This window comes from Vanessa cardui, chromosome 19, assembly GCF_905220365.1.
Source record: "Vanessa cardui chromosome 19, ilVanCard2.1, whole genome shotgun sequence".
NCBI lineage: Eukaryota > Metazoa > Arthropoda > Insecta > Lepidoptera > Nymphalidae > Vanessa > Vanessa cardui.
Genome location: NC_061141.1, coordinates 2,088,658 through 2,109,620, shown reverse-complemented (window position 1 = coordinate 2,109,620; position 20,963 = coordinate 2,088,658). Strand labels below are relative to the sequence as shown.

At 32.8% G+C, this 20,963-nt stretch overlaps 1 protein-coding gene across 1 annotated transcript in view; it reads left to right on the top strand.

Moving 5' to 3' along the window:
• Nucleotides 1-20,963, top strand: part of LOC124538081 (uncharacterized protein DDB_G0283697-like) — a 34,920-nt gene that overhangs the window by 4,216 nt on the left and 9,741 nt on the right. Inside the window, exons 2-3 of the mRNA XM_047115085.1 lie at nucleotides 9,808-9,875; nucleotides 20,081-20,239. Coding sequence (XP_046971041.1) covers nucleotides 9,808-9,875; nucleotides 20,081-20,239 — 227 coding nt within the window. The remainder of the gene's footprint in view (nucleotides 1-9,807; nucleotides 9,876-20,080; nucleotides 20,240-20,963) is intronic.

Genomic DNA, 20,963 nt, shown 5'->3' with positions numbered 1-20,963 from the left:
GTTTCCTTCAACGACGAGCACTTTGCGTAAAGTGTATTAAGGTTTCGAAATATAATATTAAAGTTCTTACCGAAAAAAAAATCTACACAGCCGTGGTGTTTTATATGTATATTTTGTAATAATAAAATCAATTAAATATGTTAGTTCCGAATTCCTGCTTGATTCTTTTATGTATAATTATACTAGCTGTGCCCTTGTACGCGTTTGAATTTAACAAAAAAAAATATATTATTGTACTCTTCATCTTCTATTCTATAGTTACTCCTTATTATATCAGTTACCTGTCAGTGACTGTCCCGTCAAAATAGGTCCAGCCGTTCCAGAGATTATGCGGAACAGAAAAACAAACAAAACTTGTAAAAAATCTTATTTTGGTATATGTACCGTGTAAACGTACATATGCATTATGTAAATAAGGGCTATTTTAATATTACAAACAGACACTCCAATTTTATTATATGTATAGATTTATAGGTAATAGGAATTTGCAAGAGTTTTTACTAAAACTGATGCCTCCGCCTACGTTACCTATCCATCCTCAAGGCTTAATGTGTAGAATGAGTTGCTTTAACGACGACCTCCGTGGTCGAGTAGTGTGTACACCGGTTTTCATGGATACGCCGTGCATGTCCCGGGTTCGTTTGCTTGCCGACTCGATGCAGAAAAAGTTTTCTATATTGTCTTGGGTCCGGGTGTTTCTGGTACCTTCGTTACTTCTGATATTCCATAACACAAGTGCATTAGCTACTTACATTGGGATCAGAGTAATGTATGTAACGTTATTCAATATTTATTTCATATTTATTTTAACGTATTACATAATTATATCTGAAAGTCATCATTTAGTTTTTTTTATGGTTTTTTTTTTCACGACTAAACAACATCGCATAAGTGCGTAACAAACTTACTCGAAAAATTATTCTTGACTGGAAACGAGGTCCTTTCACATTAAAGGAACGTATATTAGCTGTCAGTGTTACGTTTCTTTTAAGCTTTTAAAATTTAAGAGTAAGTTTATTAATAAGAGTTAATTCAAAGAGAATTGTACGAATTGCTTCTATAACTTTTGCATATGTTTTATATGGCATTTTATTCAGGAAAAGAACAATGATTATTCTACATTAATGATTTTAGGTTTTTTTTTTGATAGTTTTTAATTCAATATGGAATTTATTTTTATTTCAAATAAATTTATAAGGTATTTATTTAATCAAACCTTGAGTCGCGATATTCAACTAGTTGTGCCCTCGACTTCGTTTGCGCTTAAATTAAACTGAAATTTTATGTATAACTCTAAAATAAAAGTAGCTTAAGTTACACTATATAACATCGGTATAAGTCCCGTCAAAATAGGTCCAATCGTTCCAGACATTAGCCGGAACAGATAGACACATAATCCGAAATATGAGTATACATACATGTATATATATGCATTTAGTTAAAAACGATTCTTTTAATATTACAAACAGAAAATCCAATTTTGGTATATTTATCGGATCACAGTCATAATTAAATAAATTTACAGCGTATATATAAATGATAAAAATCTCACCACGAATGAAAATAATAATTAAATAATATTAATTAAAACCATACAAAATTAAAAAGACAAAAGGAAAAGGAGGGAAAATTCGCACGAGGGGATTTACCTTTTTTAGGTGACAATTTCTTTAGTACAGTATCAAAATACGTTCTTGATATCAGAACTATAGGCATTGTCAAATCATTACTATTCAAAAAACGAAAAAGTAAAATCTGCGGTTACAGGTTTCGATAGTAATACCAACATTTCTAGTTAGATAATGCATTACCAAAGACCTAAGTGACTTGTTAATTTGAATACAATAAAACATAACGCAATTATTTCACAATGATAACGGAGCAATCATTCGAAATCAAATAATGATGACAGATGCTTCTTAACAAATATACAGACAAGGGATAAAACATCTTAAAGTTTGTGGCTTATTAGCTTTGGGCGGTGACCACATTATCAGACGGCCTATCTCCCTACCTACATCATAAAACAATCAATTTTACGCGAATAATAACTTGTCCAAAACAGCTAAGTGCAGTTACTTATATTATTAATATGTTATGTCCTAAAATTGTGTGTGAAGTGATAATTGTTTAGTAGACTTTTCAGTTTTGTTTCAGCATCACAAAAATATTTATCCTCATTGCTTACTATGGTGAGATTGAAATTTGTTTCAAGATATAACATATCTCCTTCCCTTTCATAATCAGATGCTAAGGAAAATTCGATATGACAGAAAATACAACAAACACAGGAGCAACTTTCAGACTCAATGCTACGTCTGTGAATTTTTCCAAAGAATCATCCAACCCATTCGAACCCAGAACATAATTTTTAGTTATATTAACTTATAGTTACGTTTGTATAGCTACTAAACCGGCCAATCAATACAAAAAATATATGTATCATCAGTAAAAAATATTACAAGAAAAAATTTTAGAGTAACCTCTAAATGTCACAGAATTGGGAAAAGAGAATAAAAGGACAAAATGTTTAAAACACTACGATGTTCTGATGTGTTTGTAGACTGTGTAGTTGATAGTTGACATACACACGCAAAACTATCAAATCGAATTAGCAAATTGTACTCTCATCAAAAAGTTTAATAATAAACATTATTAGTGAACCAAGATACCCATTGAGTCGAGATGGCCCAGTGGTTAGAACGCGTGCATTTTAACCGATGATTGCGGGTTCAAACCCAGGCAGGCACCGCTGATTCATGTGCTTAATTTGTCTTTCTAATTCATCTCGTGCTCAGCGGTGAAGGAAAACATCGTGGGGAAACCTGCATGTGACAAATTTCATAGAAATTCTGCGACATGTGTATTCCGTCAACCCGCATTGGAACAGCGTGGTTGAATATGTTCCAAACCTTCTCCTCAGAGGGAGAGGAGGCCTTTAGCCCAGCAGTGGGAATTTACAGGCTGTTGTTGTTATCTTGGGTACCCAAACGGCTTGCGCAAATCCCTGTCACCGAGTGCACTTTGTGCTGATTTAGAAAACATATCTATTGCGTTACCAAGTAAGGTCGTCAGTTTAATTAACCATCTTTTTTACTGCAAGCATTGACGATTTATTACTTAGTAATTGAGGTCTGAGTCGAATCGATTGCACACGACCTCAAGGTATGGCTAGACTTTTAACATAGTTCTATTGATGCTTCAGAAATCAATTTCGTATAAACTGGAGCGTCAAATACATTGCGAATGTTACTGAAAGATTTCTTATTTATTTATTACTCAAGTTCGAAACTACGAGGAAATTGAAATAATTAATTTTATTAACGTTATTTGATTAGTTAATTTCATAATTATGCCGACCTCGTTGTAGTGAATCCAAAACTTCTAGAAGGTTCTGGAAGTTTCCAAGTTGGATAGTAAAAATATATTGGTATTTTCTGTAGTTGTTTATTAAAAAATGGTCCAGATTTTAGAAGTTGGAAGTGTCAGCACAGTGGTTGGAAGCCCTGCATCTTAACCAATGTTTCCGAGGTCTTCACTAAACTTTGTGCATTTTGTTTTTATGTTATTTATTTTTTATTTTTATGGTATAGGTTGGCGGACGAGCACATGGGCCACCTGAGGGTAAGTGGTCACCATCACCTATAGACAATGACGATGTAAGAAATATTAACTATTCCTTACATCGTCAATGTGCCACCAACCTTGGGAACTAAGATGTTATGTCCCTCTTGCCTGTAGTTACATTGGCTCACTCACTCTTCAAACTGGAACACAACAATACTGAGTACTGTTATTTGGCGGTAGAATAACTGATGAGTGGGTGGTACCTACCCAAACGGGATTGCTCAAAGTCCTACCACTTCGTGCTCGACGGTGAAGGTTCCTATTTATTTCTTCCATAGTTATGAAACTGTAAGTAGAGGATGAAAACCTCTAGCCTTTAACCTACTCCCTAAAAGGGAAAGGACTTAACCCTACTATGGAACAGGATCACGCGCTGTGTATCTTATAGTGCGTACTTGTGTTCTGAATATCTCAAGTTAGTCTCTAGTCTCTTAGTGGGTTCTTAATGACGTCACACTTTATAAGCACACACACATAGATGTAATACGCACACACGTCAATTAAAACGAATCAACCAGTCAACGCTACAATCATGTGCCTCGAAAAGTGCCCTTTGGACCTGTAACGGAGGTCTATTCAGTGATGCAGTTACCGTCCCATCGTCTTATGAAAGTAAGGGATTATTAGACCTCTGTTTGCCCACATATTTGTACATATAATATGTCATATATATTTGGCTGGCCACCCTTGAGATCGGTCAGGGCGACATCGTTTCAATAAATGGGTGGTTTTTAGTAAATATCTAAACCAAATGCGTAAGAAATATGTCAGGAGATTTATCGCGTTTACTATAAATTGGTGCTTAGGAAATTTTTAACCTCTTGTTTTAATTATACATTTCGATAATAATTCAAAGCTACAACGAGGAAAATTATTGATTTTATTATTTATAGAATTTGCAAATTTCAATTTCAAAATACGTAGGTATAATTTGATTTCGATAATAATAAAGTAATATATTTCATCTTTGATCTTTTGTCGTATTTACAAAATAATTACATTCGAAAAATTCATGGAATTGAATGAAATTCAATTTGAATAAAGTTTTTATTTTTAATCTGTGAAATAGATGCGAAATATTGTCCAAGCGAATGTTTCAAAAGTATTGAGAAAAAAAAAAGATCTGTCAAGAGTTCGTTAACCTTTTTTTATTGGTATTCATTACGGAAGTTTTCACGGTACGTGAACGCCACTCCGGCTTGTATTGTCCATCCGTATAACTCATATTGATTGACGCCGACCGCAGTGTTAATTTAAACTTTACATAATAGTTATCTAATGGGAAAATAGAGGCGACCGTTTTAAAGTTTCAAAAATTTGGTTTTATGTAAGTCTGTATGCTAAATATATAAATTTAAAACACAATAACACGATATTTATTATAAATAAACTAAAATTAATAATGGCAACGCTTTATACCGCATAGATAAAGCACATCATTTTTTCTTTTTATAAAATCAGATTCGAAATTCAAATTTATTTTTAACGTCATATTGAACTGACAAATAGGTCACTCAATGCTAAAAGATCACAACTGCCTATAGACATTAGTACTGTTAAATATTAATAATTCCACATATGACCTAAGCGCCACCAACCTTGGATACTATTATGTTAATTATATCCTTCGTGTATATTCACAATTTTCATATGTATGTAGATGTACTAAATATTTTTTATCAATTCTATTATTGAAATCTTAGACTATTTATATATCACAGTGTTGCACTATAAAAGAATTAAAACAAATGAAATATTATATTGGTGTGCGTGACAGCTACGCTTAATACACGCCAAACGTCATACTACTTTAGTAGTGTGCGTGATAACAAACTGCTTTCTTCCGACGACGACGGCGTTCTTTGACAATCTATCTAAACATATAAATAATAAAAAACAAGGTTAAATGATAAATTACAAATATAAATAAGTATGCTTTATAGTAAATGTTTATTAACAAAATAATTAATTAAGTGCTTAAATATATACATATATGAACTAAAAATAGTTACTGTATAAATCTTGACCGCGTGGAACGGTGGCAATCGAACCATTAATCCTGTCAATAATGTTTTTGATTTGAATTTAAAAGATTCAAAAGTGGTTTCAGAATCATTGTGTGTGTGTTCTGTGTTTATTTTCATTTAAATATTTTTTACAATTTTGAATATGAAAAAAAACATGTTTCAATTACATAAATAATTAAGGTGTATTTCGGCACAACTTAGATGTAGCATCGGCAAATTCAAAACCGATTACTGCCGATTTATGCAACCAATAGAAACAGCTCCCTATCGCACCATTCGACGCCATAAAATCTCGCGTCAGTTCAAACCGAGGAAGCAAGTGCATGTAAATCGACGTGTCAAATTGACGAATATATTAGGTCATATGATATTACAAATTATTACGTTTGTGTAAAGATCATATTCACATAAGAAATAAGTATTGATAATTTGGGATGGCGTACTTAGTTCGGATGTGATCGGTTTTAAAAATGCCGATGCTACATCAAAGTTGTGTCGTGCTAATTGTTTCACTAAACCAGAGATAAGTGAAATTTGAAATTAAATTAGTTTCACGGCCTTACGTAAGTTTGGTATTCCGCGTTACGGTTCGTCTTCGCTGTAAATAATCGAAGACGAAAGTATGAGAATAGAAAGTGAAAACAATTTGCATTAACTCGAAGCGATGTTGCTGTACAATCAAAATTAAAATGTTTTTTCATATCTTTTTTGGGTCAATGTGGATATGTACTGCCGATATATGTATTGCTCACTGTAAAGTGAACTGTAAGGTTCTTTATGGGAAGTTCTTTAACCTGAAAATAAACTTCATTCAAGTAGGCTTTTAGAAGCACTTTTGAATCGTCATTTAACAATTAAGTGAAGCTACCATCGGTTCGGAAAGATTCTACCGAGAAGAATCGGCAAGAATTTCAGTAGTTACTCTTTTTCAACAGTTAAAAAATACAATCATATTAGTTAAATATATGTATGTATGTTATGTATCCTGCCTGGCAATTCATAACTTTACATGTTAATTTTTACAAATTGAATCAGTTTTAAACTTTTTATACTTCTATATACGGTAAGGAAATCCTTTGAAGGTATTAACCAATTTTGTCTTCAAAATCTAATAAATAGCTAATCATCATTTCCTTCAACTTCATCCTATTGGGACCACCTTCATCAGATCGTTCTCGTACATTTACTTAGAAAGCCCATTTTGATACTGAGTGATGAACCATGGTGAGTAGAACTGGGCACATGGAATGAAATTCTTTAATAATTTTATGCACCAATTCACATCGCAAGAAAGAGGTGGCGTCTCCTTAATAAATATCTATGAAAAATTTCTCTCTAATAACACATTACACTAACAGCATGTAAATTTCCCAAGGGGAGGCCTTCTATCCCTTTAAGGAGAAGTTTTGGAAATGTTATCTGTTTATTCCACCACACTGGTCCAAAGCAGGTTGGTGGAATACACATGTGGCAGAATTTCGATGAAATTAGACACATGCAGGTTTCCTCAGGAAATGATTAATACAGAACCAATATATTTGTACGTATGTATATTCTATCTATATTTTTCGAAATTCTACCGCGAAAAGTTACATTACGTATTGGGATTTTTTTATACAAATTTAACACGTTATTAAAGTGTTTCTTTAAACAAATTAAATGCAGATTAAACCACTTGCTAATCTAATAAGCATAAGTCACCTGCTCATATACAACCTAACTCATATTTAAGTAAATAAATAATAATGAGACAACATCACATACATTACTCTGATCCCAATGTAAGTAGCTAAAGCACTTGTGTTATGGAAACATCAGAAGTAACGACGGTACCACAAACACCCAGACCCAAGACATCATAGAAAACTAATAAATAATAATAAATAATAAATATTGGAAACATCATGTACATTACTCTGATCCCAATGTAAGTAGCTAAAGCACTTGTGTTACGTAAAGTCAGAAGTAACGAAGGTATCACAAACACCCAGACTTGGGTCTGGGTGTTTGTGGTACCATCGTTACCAAACTTCGTTGCCGACATAGAAAACTAATAAACTTTTTACATCGACTCGGCCGGGAATCGAACCCGGGACCCTGGAGTGGCGTACAGATAAAAACCGTTGTCACTACTCCACCACGGAGGTCGTCTACTAAGTACTAATACAGTTGCAATTTGAATTGCGCGTATCTTCATAAATATTCAGAGTACATTATAGTTTGAATCTCAGTTAATCTGATAGAATAAATTAAACGACCAATGTCTTATCGCTCGGTCATAAAAACAGACATTAATGCAGAGTTATATTTCCTAGTTTAATTTTCCTGATGGATTTGTTATCTATATGTATAAGATTAATTTGTCCGTCGTAATATACGTACAAACTTGTATAGAGGATTTTCGCGATTATTACACATTGAAATAAACCCAGTTTTAATGAATTTAAATCGCGTATATTAATTATTTTTATCATCCCGACGTTTCTAGCACTTTACAGCGTAGACTGTGGTCTAGCCGTGACCACGAACAATAATATACGCGATTTAAATCCGTTAAAACTAGTTTTATTACATTGTATAGAGGAATTTGTTTAGAGGTGTTGTTTTTAATGATTAATCTTAACCAAGAAACCTTATTGCGTTATTTCTAATTTAAGCCAATCATAGAGATTCTCTTACACATTTCTTTTTAAATATACAAATAATAAAACCGGACAATAGTGCAAGTCCGGGTAACTGCGATGAGTCAATTTTTTGACATAACAAAATCAACATAAGAAATATTTAATCTGTATATATTAATACCTCTGTCTGCATAATTGAAATAGAAAAAAAAATTGGTACGAAACAAACGACCACAATGTTTCTGATCGTTTTTTTTTTTTTTATTTAGAACGAAGACACGAATCGTAATGTATACATAACATAGTGTCTAACCTACTTTTAAATTGCATTAGTGACCGGACGCAACTCTATTTTTTTTCCTCAAGCCGTCAATTACACTGTGTTATAAATTCGCATTCGAATTTTTTCTACAAAAAACCTCTTTGGTCGGTATTATAAAATGGAATTAACGTAAGCAAGTTTTTTTTTCATTTACCTATAATTTGGAAACTAGTGACTCGTATCCAGTGGTTAACTTTTCACTGTTATGAAATAATGACTAATTCTAACTAATATTATAAATTTTGAATGTTACGCTTGATGGTCCATTGGTTAGAACGCGTCTATCTTAACTGATGATTGCGGGTTCAAACCCAGACAAGCACCACTAAATTTTCAAATGATTAATTTGTGTTTATAATTCATCTCGTGCTCGGAGGTGAAACATTGAAAGGAAACGTACATTTCACTAATTTCGACGAAATTTGGACACATCTGTATTCACCAACCCACATTAGGGTAGAGTGCTGGAATATTTTCCAAATCTTCTCTACAAAAGGGAGAAGAGGCTTTAGAGCTGCATGTTATGCTTTAATGCCTTTTTACATTATCATATACATATGTTATGCATCGAGCATCATTAAATTTTGCATACATACATACATACATTAGAAGAGGTACTAAGAAAACTAAAAAGTATCAGTCACCCCCTCCTAGGTCATATAGAAAGTCATATTCTAATTAAACCCCTCGAGGGGTGAAATAATTAAAGTAAGCTATATTCTTTGCCGGAACGCAAATTATAACTGTACCTAATTAGGTAATTGTTATGTTATTATGTTATAGTCGGAAATTTTCTTGGTGGTAGGGCTTTGTGCAAGCCCGTCTGGGTAGGTACCACCCACTCAATAGTTATTCTACCGCCAAATAACAGTACTCAGTATTGTTGTGTTCCGGTTTGAAGGGTGAGTGAGCCAGTGTAACTACAGGCACAAGGGACATAACATCTTAGTTCTCAAGGTTGGTGGCACATTGACGATGTAAGGAATAGTTAATATTTCTTACAGTGTCATTGTCTATGGGTGATGGTGACCACTTACCATCAGGTGGCCCATATGCTCGTCCGCCAATCTATAACATAAAAACAAACCATAACAATTTCCGACTTTTCTCTTATTTATTATGAAGTAAAATAAAAGTTAATTAAATTTTAATTTAAAGTTCGATTCCTCTACATACAATTTATTAATAATTATTATTTATTGATCAGGAGGCGGGAAGGAACATTACTCGGAGCAGGATGAAGAGCATGAAGAACACGGGAAGAAAGCCTACGAGGTTCGTTTACATTTCTTAATATAAACTAGGTACTCCACTTAAAAATGGGGCAACGTATGGTAATGCCCATAGTATTACCCCTGTAAGATTATTAAACCCTTGCGTTGTCTATGGGTTATCTATCTTTGACAAATGGACGACGACCTCCATGGTCGAGAAGTGTGTACACTATTTTTAATGGGTAGTATGAATGGGTTTCCCGAGTTCGTATCCGGCCGAGTCAATGTAGAAAAAATTCATTAGTTTTCTATGTTGTCTTGGATCTAGGTTTTTGTGGTACCGTCGTTACGTCTGTTGTTCCATAACACAAGCTTTAGCTACTTACATGGGGATCAGAATGTATGTGAAATTGACCAATAATATTTATTATTATTATTTATTTTTTTAACTTTTTCGATGCTCTCGTTTGAACGAGGTTTTATATTCCGTTTTTGCGGGATTTTGTCCAACCAAAAATTATTATTATTAATATTATTATACGGTATCATATATGCCTCTTGTATCTTTTCCACTGGCTTACTGAAAATTTAAATCTGGAAAAATAATTAATGTTGCTATTTGACAGTAGACATACCCCTACCATTTGGTTTGCACTGCAACTAACTCCCTCATACTTTAAATGTGGTCCATACAACAAATAATAATTACTAGTATCGCTGTTTGGCGGTAGAATATACCAAGTAATATTCATAATAATTGCACGTTTCAATAAAAATATTATTACAATTTTCAATTGCAATAACATTGCAAAAAGAATGAATAGAAATGCATCGAGGTTTAATATCCAGACTATCGACAAACAAATATGTTCTGAATAGCTCATCTGATTGCACACATGATGTGAACGATTCGAATGAATGAACCATTCAATGTTAAAATTAAATATAGAACGGTAAATATTCCATGACAATCAATCGTAAATTGAATGAATATATTTTATTTTGTTTACGTAAATAAAATAGTTCTGTTTCTACATTTAAAAAAAGAACTACCGCATAACAGTATGTTGTTGTCAAAATCTCCTCGAATTTTGGAGAGAAGGTTACAATGGTACTCAATGTGATTTGTGGATACACGTGGCAGCATCTTAACCCCTATATATAGGTATCGCCCTCAATTTCATTATATTAGGTAATGTTTCTCAAAAAACTTTATAAATTATTGCACTTATATAAAACGGAATATTTATCATGCTTTTTATTTTATTTGATGGAGCTTGATATTTCGACATTATCTATGAATTTATGAGCTACATCAAATAATAAAAAAATGATGGTAAATATGCCGTTTTTAATAACTGTAATAATAAAAATAACCATGTTAATTTAAAATCTTATAACTTTACGAATATTACATAACATACTATAATTAGTATATATAAGTCAGTTACAATAGGCTATTTGACAATGCAAAAAATAAAGTGTCAATTATTGTAATCAGTGAATATTATGAGTTTTAAAATGGTTATTTATCAACGAAAGTTGAAAATAATATTTAATTTATTCAAAAATCCATAAATAAAAATGCATTTTTTCAAACGTTTGTCACGTGACACAAAACGCTCCTGATTGGCCGGGCTTATAATGAAGTCACTTTCTTGTTAACCTTACTTTCTTACTATATGTACCACAGATTAAAATACAGAAAAGTGACGTCACCGATCCTTTTGCAGCGCCGTATTGTAAAAGTAGCGTTTTCACGCGCTATTTAAATATGGAATTTTTCGGCAAATATTTACTAAAAATAAAAAACCACTTTTACTGGGTTCCTTAAACTCTACTAAATAATATAAAATAAATTTTAAAAACCAGTCAAATAGCCTATCGTATGTTTTAACATAAGACCTAAGGAATTTCCAAACTGCTTAGAAGAGAGAATTTTCAGTAATAGATACGAACCTTTAATATGCAATTAGACGATGAAAACTAGAGGAAAATAGAAGAAAAATACATGCCGTATCGACCCCAAAAATTTTTCGTCAAGTTCTTACACGTTTCTAAAGAAAGCCTTGTGCAAAATTTCATCCTGTTAGCATACCAGCTTAAGCTGTCTGTCAGACGGTCATTTTAAAATGTTATTAAAAAGAATAACGCGCCCGTGTGACGTCACGTCGGTTTCGTAGGTGGGTTCGGAATCGGAAGATGAGACGCGTAATCAAGTAAATTGTTATTAATATTGTTAGACGAGGCGTGAAATCTCGGACTGTTATTAATATTAATTTATTAATAATATAAAATAAGATTTATTATTACGTAATAATGCGATTTCTATAATCTCTAATTGAACACAAATCCCTAAAAAAGATCGTATGTAACAACAACAACTACAGCCTGTAAATTCCCACGATGTTTTCCTTCACCGCTGAGCACGAGATGAATTATAAAGACAAATTAAGCACATGAATCAGCGGTGCTTGCCTGGGTTTGAACCCGTAATCATCGGTTAAGATGCACGCGTTCTAACCACTGGACCATCTCGACTCGATCGTATGTGATCGTTAGTAAAACTAACGCATCGCTGACAAAAAAAACGTACAGTCGGGGTAAGAAAAGCTTCGTCAACTTAAGATTTATTTTCGTGTGCTCAGTATGAGCGATAATCTGGTTTACCGATCGAGAGTGACATATTGCGTCGCAATGATTCGATGTTTAGATTCAAAAGGTAGTAAGAGTTTAAGACTTGATAGAGGAATGAATTTGAAAACTGACAAAGGTTTTCTTACTCTGAGCGTACAATCAAACAGACCGCTGTGTGAAGCCTAAGTCGTTTTTTATAACTAGTTATTGTTGATTATGTTCGGGTCATGTTCAATCTAATAAAATTAATTGTGCCTAATATATAACAGTTATATAAATACATTTGTACACCTATCGAAATAGCAAAGTTTTATCTCTATAATAATATTATAAACACGACACTAAGTGACTCTATATGTTACCTCTTAAAGCTAAAATCGCTGAACCGATTTCTATTAAATTTGGTATAGAGATAGTTTGAGTACCGGAATATAGAAGAGTTTTTAATTCAAGGAGTAAATGGGTAATTATATAAGTAATTTTTTTGAATTAAATGCGGGTAAATCCATAGGTTCAGCCAGTCCCATAGAAAAATACATTGGCCTAAATCAGCGGTGAAAGAAACCATCGCGAGGATACACGTGTCTTAATTCACTGAAATTCAATTGCGTATCCACCAACACGCATTAAAGCAGCATGGAATAAGCTCTAAACTTTTAAAAGACCTTAGCCATTGAAACTGTCGTTTTTAACTTAATTTATAATCAACTTTTTCAAATGTCTCTATGAAAGCATTACGTAATAATTACTGTATTAATTTTGATAAAACTCAAGTGATATGATTCAGTATTCATGTAAACAACGCAAGTGACCGGGTTATTGCTCTGTGTAAGTTCGCCGCGCCTCCATTCCCCACGGCACCACTGACTCCGTAGCAGACACTGCAATTATAAAGCCGTTTATTTATAGCAACGCTTGCACGTTTCACATTATTAATTAACAATGAAATACTCAAATAAGAGTCGAGATGGCCCAGTGGTTAGAACGAGTGCATCTTAACCGATGATTGCGGGTTCAAACCCAGGCAATCATCACTATATATATGTGCTTAAATTATGTTCATAATTCATCTCGTGTGACAAATTTCATAGAAGTTCTGCCACATGTGTATTTCAACAACCCGCATTGGAACAGCGTTGTGGAATATGTTCCAAACCTTCTCCTCAAAGGGAGAGGACACTTTTAGCCCAGCAGTGGAAATTTACGGGCTGTTGTTGTTGTTGTTGAAAAATTCAAAATAGAGTATTTTTTTGCATCTATGATTCGTCTTGTTATTAATGAATTAATGACGTGTAGACCGCAGATTCGCTCGAGTATTTATCCATTTCTAAACTAAAATTTCACGAACATTTTTAACTTTGCCGTTTCATAAACTTAAATCATTTGTAAAAATACATTGATAAAGAAGGTATATTAATCAGTACAAGATTATGCAGCCGATAAAAAATCGTGGAATTAATACTTGTAGACTTCCAGGCAGAATATATTACATGCATATATATAATTGTAATAAACTAAACTGGCTGAATTTTTAAATGTTGAAAAAGAGTAACTACTGAGTTTCTTGCCGGTTTTTCTCGGTAGAATCTACTTTCTGAAAAGGTGCTAGCTTCACTTAATATAGTTGTTAAATGACGATTCAAAAGTGCTTGTAAAAGCCTACTCGAATAAAGTATATTTTGATTTTGATTATTTAAAAGTAGTATATTTCCTTGGTGTTCAAGCTAGCTTCATGACAGATTTCAAGAAAGTCGCATCAGCGATTTGACTTTAAAGAATAAAATACAATCAGACCGGAAGTCGAATCCCAAAGAAGTGCATAGGATACTTTCTTATGCAAAATAACAGTCATAAGATATAACAATACGTCGAGACGTAAAATAGTACTTAATCCTACTAATATTATATAAATGCGGATGTTTGTGATGGATGTATATATGTTTGTTACTTTACGAAAAAACTACTGAACTGATTTGAATGAAATTTTACAATAATATAGTTTATACATCAGAATAACACATAGGCTACAATTTATAATGATTTTTAGTAATTTGATTATAATATAACGATACATAAAGTCGCAAAGTCAATAAATCCTTCTTGGGGCAAGGCATCCGTTTCTATAATAAAATTCCGCAAACATTTTTAACTTTGCCGTTTATTACATTTAAATCGTTTGTAAAAAATACATTGGTAGAAAAAGCAAATTATTCGATACAAGATTTTATAGATGATAAAAATGCGTGGAGTTAATACCTGTTGACTTCCAAGCAGGACATATTAATTTAAATAATTGTATTTAATTAACATGACTTTGTATTTTTTAAATGTTAAAAAAGAGTAACTACTGAGTTTCTTGCCGGTTGTTCTCGGTAGAATCTACTTTCCGAACCGGTGGTAGCTTCACTTAATTGTAAAATGACGAATCAAAAGTGCTTGTAAAAGCCTACTTGAATAAAGGATATTTTGATTTAAATTTTGATATCAAGTACCCGTGCGAAGCTCGGTCGCTTGTAATTAATATATCATTGAGGTGCGTTGCGGGATTATTTGAGGAGGGATTTGAAAAGCCAAAATAAACCGTAATACGTATACATAAGGTTCAGAATAATGCGGGGGGTATTGGATGAGCAAACAACACATATCAGGGAACAGATAAATTAAGCAATATAACCACTCCAGAATTTCGCAATACCAAGTACAATATCACATTAGTCAAAGACCAGTTTATACCATGACATGGGTAAGACTCCCAATATAATAAAAATAATATTTTTACATGATTCTATATGAATTTGTCAATACCAATTACATTTTTGTTAACTTTTTTTCTTATACTGTCTCAGTGCTCTCTAGCCAGCAAATATATTTTTTCCGCTCTCTAATATTAAATCATAATAATTTAGAAAACTGCATTAATAATCCTCTATATTTGGCGGCATATATATGGCAAGAGCTCTTCAAAATAAGACCATAACCAATTCTATGCGCAGCGATCATCCCATAATCACTGGGAAAGAATGGAGTTACGGTATTTATATATAAGATTAACCTTTTGTGCATTACATGCTGTCATGTACTCAGCTCCATTGCATACTAGTTGTAAGCGATACATAAACGCAACACCTTACACAAACCCCTTTACCCTCTCACACGTGGAACCTAGCATCTTAATAATAGTATCATAATTTTATACAACAAATGGCTCTTATTATATATGTAACTAGCTACCCAACCTGGCTTTGCACGGGAGCAATGCTCATACTAAATATACCACAGATTTTTTCTTGTTTCTCTACTATATTGTCAATGCTATATACAAAACATACAAAAACCATGCTCTCAAATCACTCTATGTATAAAAAAAAACGGATCAGCGTTGGTGGCTCATTGACAATGTTAGGAATAGTTAATATTTCTTAAAGCTTCATTGTCTATGGGTGATGGTGACCACTTACCATCAGGTGGCCCATATGCTCGTCCACCAAACTTCAGAAAAAATAACTCAACGATTTTTTATCATCTGTATAATCTTGTATTGAATAATCTTTACCAAAGTATTTTTTAAAAATGATTTGAATTTATGAAACGGCAAAGTTAAAAATGTCTGCGGAATTTAATATCGAAATGGATTTCCTATATAACACCTAGTTGTTGTATTGACTTCCAGGCAAGACACATTACATACATATAAAATTGTATTCAACTAATATGATTGTATTTTTTAAATGTTGAAAAAGAGTAACTATTGAGTTTCTTTTTCCAGTTCTTCTCGGTAGAATCTGCTTTCCGAACCGGTGGTAGCTTCACTTAATAGTTAAATGACGATTCAAAAGTGCTTGTAAAAGCCTATTTGAATAAAGTTTATTTTCATTTTGATACAAACTTTTTGGTGACTGTCAGATACAAAAAAACTAAATTACGATCGACAGATTTACTAAGAATTCGTGTCATTGTTTTTTCAATATATGTTATGACTAATGCGTTGTTATAGTTATAAAACAACAAATCTAATTCATCATTGGATATGTTTTTCAACAGACGCATTGTGTCGACAATAGTCTAAGCTATTCTTTGTTCGCAAAAATTTGTTTATGTTATAATATTTTTTAAAACAATCGACAATCAAGCGTAATTAAGCTCATTGTTTCGTTTAATCAAACAATAGATATGTTTTTTTAATTATATAGTTAGAACTAGAAGTACCTGGTGTTATGTAATCATCACATATATTATGTAATAAATATTAACCATTCTTTACAAACTTACACCTAATACCTATTATATGTTAGGTTAGAACGCGTGCATCTTAACCGATGATTGCGGGTTCAAGCCCAAGCACTGCTGAATATTCATGTGCTTAATTTGAGTTCATTCATTTCGTGCTCGGTGTTCAAGGAAACCGGCATGTGTCGAATTTCATAGAAATTTTGCCTCATGTGTATCCCACGAACCCGCATTGGAACGGCGTGGTGGAATATGTTTCAAACCTCCTCAAAGACAAAAGAGACCTTAACCCAGCTGTGGGAAACTTACATTGTTGTTGTTGTTGTAATTACACTGACCCACTTACCGTTTCGGTGTAATAAGTGATGGGCATTATCACATCAAGATTTTGGGGCCCCTATGACGTTAACACATCACTATTTTGAAGATTTTGAAAATAGTCAAAGAAACTTTCATTGTTCTTAAAGTTGGGAATAAATAATGCTTTAATAATACTCAGTTACTGATTTATTACCAGCTCTGTAGATTCTAGGTGTATCGGAAAATTCATAATTTTTATTTTGAAAATATGCAGATTTTTTTTATATGAATTGTTTGTCCAAAGTGCCCACTAGGAATGAGGGGTCTAAGTTTTTACCAACCCAGATTTAAAACCTCCTAATACCAAATAGTTTTTGCAATTAAATAAAGAACACAAAAGAATATTGAAACGTTGACATAGAAATTTTCGATAATGATTATGGCATAATTTTAATGATTATTTAAATGAATCCACCAAATCGTAGTGCACCAGAGAGGTGGAAACTTCAAGCCCACAAGGGAAGACTCAGTCCAATTGACACACTTACAGATTATACTTTAAAATAATACTATTATATTTATTTATATCATAACTATCGAGTCTAAATTAATAAAGATTTAAATTTAATAAAGTTATTTTCAATTCCTGCGATGAATTTCTAAGTCAAAGATAAGTGGGTTAACTTAACTCTATCATCGATCCCTCACAAGTCAGGACTCATTTTAATTTGTATAAATCAATTTTATAACTTGCTCGAAGTTGGTTTGTTACTAAGTGTTCTCACTCGATTTTCGATATGATTTCGAATTCAATTTCCAACGTAGATATTTTTTATGGTATAGATTTGTAGACGAGCATATGGGCTACCTGAAGGTAAGTAGTCATCATCACCCATAGACAGTGACGCTGTAAGAAATATTAACTAATCCTTACATCGTCAATGTGCCACTAACCTTGGGAACTAATATGTTATGTCCCTTGCGCCTGTAGTTACACTGGCTCACTCACCCTTCAAACCGGAACACAACAATATTGACTACTGTTATTTGGCGGTAGAATAACTGATGAGTGAGTGGTACCTAAACAGACGGCTTGCACAAAGCCAAACCAACCACCAAGTAAATGAGTTTTAATTTTAATTAATAATTTACTCGTCACTTTTTAGTTATAGTAATATTCTATATTCATAATATCGTGTATTCGTTAAAAAATAATTAATTTTAGTCAGCAAGATATGTTCGCAAAATTCGTATAATCAAGATATTTCAATATTAAATCCACGAAATTCAATGACGTGACAGTTCAACGGGCGCCCATGTTTGACGTTTACGGATGCGTTCAGAAAGTGTGTTCGAAATAATCATTTCGTGCAGGAATACGGTAGTTAGTATATTTATATTTGTTTAATTGCATTTAATTAACGCGAGTGAAAACAGCTTTTCACGAAGTAATAAAATAATATGTATTTAAATAAAAACGATTAAATTGAATAAATCGCTCCTTTCTTGCACTTTATACACCGGTTTCGTCATTTCAAACAAAAACACATTGATATCGTCAATATAAAGCGGTAGAATAACTGTGTGGCTGGAGTATCTGTCCAGACGAGCTGAACATATGACCCACTACAGGAAATTATTATTATTTTACGTAACATTATATTTTCGCTTCAACTGGCGGTAACTACTTATCATCAGGTGACCCATGTTTGTTCCTAAACTATTAAAAAAACACTTAAGTAGTTGAATTTGTTGAACGAAAATTTGTAAGCATAAATGCCGTAAAATTTAAAATATTATTAGTGTGCGGCTAGCGACACGAATGTCTTCATGTTTTAAGTGTGCGTAAATGATTGTGTTTACATGTGTGATAAAAAAGCGTGGAGTTAATACCTGTTGACTTCCAAGCAGGATACATTAATTGAAATAATTGTATTTAATTAACATGACGTTGTATTTTTTAAATGTTAAAAAAGAGTAACTACTGAGTTTCTTGCCGGTTCTTCTCGGTAGAATCTACTTTCCGAACCGGTGGTAGCTTCACTTAATTGTAAAATGACGATTCAAAAGTGCTTATAAAAGCCTACTTGAATAAAGTTTATTTTGATTTTTTGATTTTTTTTGAATCAGAACATAGATAACAAACCAGTTCCTTACTCGAAATTTAAATATTAATATTATCACGTTAAAGCGAGTAATGAGTGAGATAGTTTTTGCCAAAAAAAAACATGTAGTAGTAGTGAGACAGCTGAGTTCACAAGTCAATTATATTCCACTGTAATACAGCGTGGAATTAATTAAGGCAGCCCAACAATGCGTGATGCGAGATCTGAATTTCATTCAAATATCGGTCTCACCTCAACCGCTAACTGTACCTTTGATATTATACGTATGACTAGTTCTTGTTAACCCTTAAAATTTATGATTTATGTCATCAACTGTACCGTTAATGGATCGGCTTATTTTTATTTTATTTTTGATATAGCTTTGTGCTCGTCTGTATAGGTACAACCCACTCATCAGATATTATTCTACCGCCAAACAATGGTACTTAGCATTGTTGTGTTCCGATTTCAAAGGAGAGTGAACCGTTTAACTACAGTTAAAAGGGACGTAACATCTTAGTTCTCAAGATCGGTAGCTAATAGCCGATGTAAGAAATTGTCTATGTTTCTTAAAGAGCCACTGTGTATGGGTGGTGGTGACCACTTACCATCAGTATAGCATAAAAAAGTGGTCAGGCAAAAGAGTTACAAAACGCCCATAGATTTTTTTATAGCATATAAGAAATATTGAACAATCCCTACATGACTAACGCGCCACCAACTTTGATAAAATGTTCCTTGTGTCTGTAGTTGAACTGCTCCGCTCACACTTGAAATCGGAACACAATAAAACTACATATTACTGCATGGCGGTAGAATATATAATGAGTGAGTAGTACCTACACACAAATTTTATACCTGTAATATATAGAAAAGATTACGTCTATCGAGATAAAAAATCGGTTCCAAAATCGTGATAAGTATTATCGAAATTATATACAAAACAAAATCTGAATTTAAACTTGTAATGATATTTTATTTTTTTTTGAATTTTCAGGGCGTTCATAAAGACACCAAGACCAAGAAAGGTCACCACGACAAGGAAGATCACTTAGACAAATATGACGACCACGGCGGTATCGACAAACATCACCACAAAGAAGATGATCACTATGGCTCCCATCACCACGAGGAACATGGCAAGAAGCACGCCAAGGTATGACTTTAGAAATATTAATTTATTATATAATACTAGATTATTTGTTCATATCTACATCTACCAAAAACAAAGTTAAGAAGAAATAGCATTTGGACTGACGGTAGACTGTGATGAAGTATTTCCGTCTACTACTTTTCAAACGGGAATGAAGCAGCTTGCTATACTAAAAGTACAATCATTATAATACAAAGTATAATAAATTGTATCTCTTACGCTACCAAATGTCTTACTATGAGCCGTTTAAACATGTGAAATTACCTTTACTTAGAGCTGAAGATATTATTTTTCTGTTTGTTTAAAAGCATTGATCAGCCAATCCAGATCTCTGATAGCATTTATAATAACTAGTGATAAACTAGAAATATAATATATATGGGTTTGTGGTATTATATTCAAAAATAGAAATTTCAATATGTTACAAAATACCACCTTAATCCAATAAACGACTTTCGTATCCTATAATATTTAAAAAAATTGCCATTTTTAATATATCCTTTATATGCAACGATTATTAATTATAGTATAGCTAGCTTTTTGGCCTAAGTGGTTACTTCGAACTAATGATTGGGCTTGATAAACAGTTATGTGCAAAAAGGCTTTGGAAAAAAATGTACTAGAAATATTAATGGATAGTACCTCTGATGAAGTTTTTCAACATTAATTTGTTTTTCGTTTATACAAGGTGGTGAATGTAGAAGAGAGAGAGGTATCTAAGTTTTGT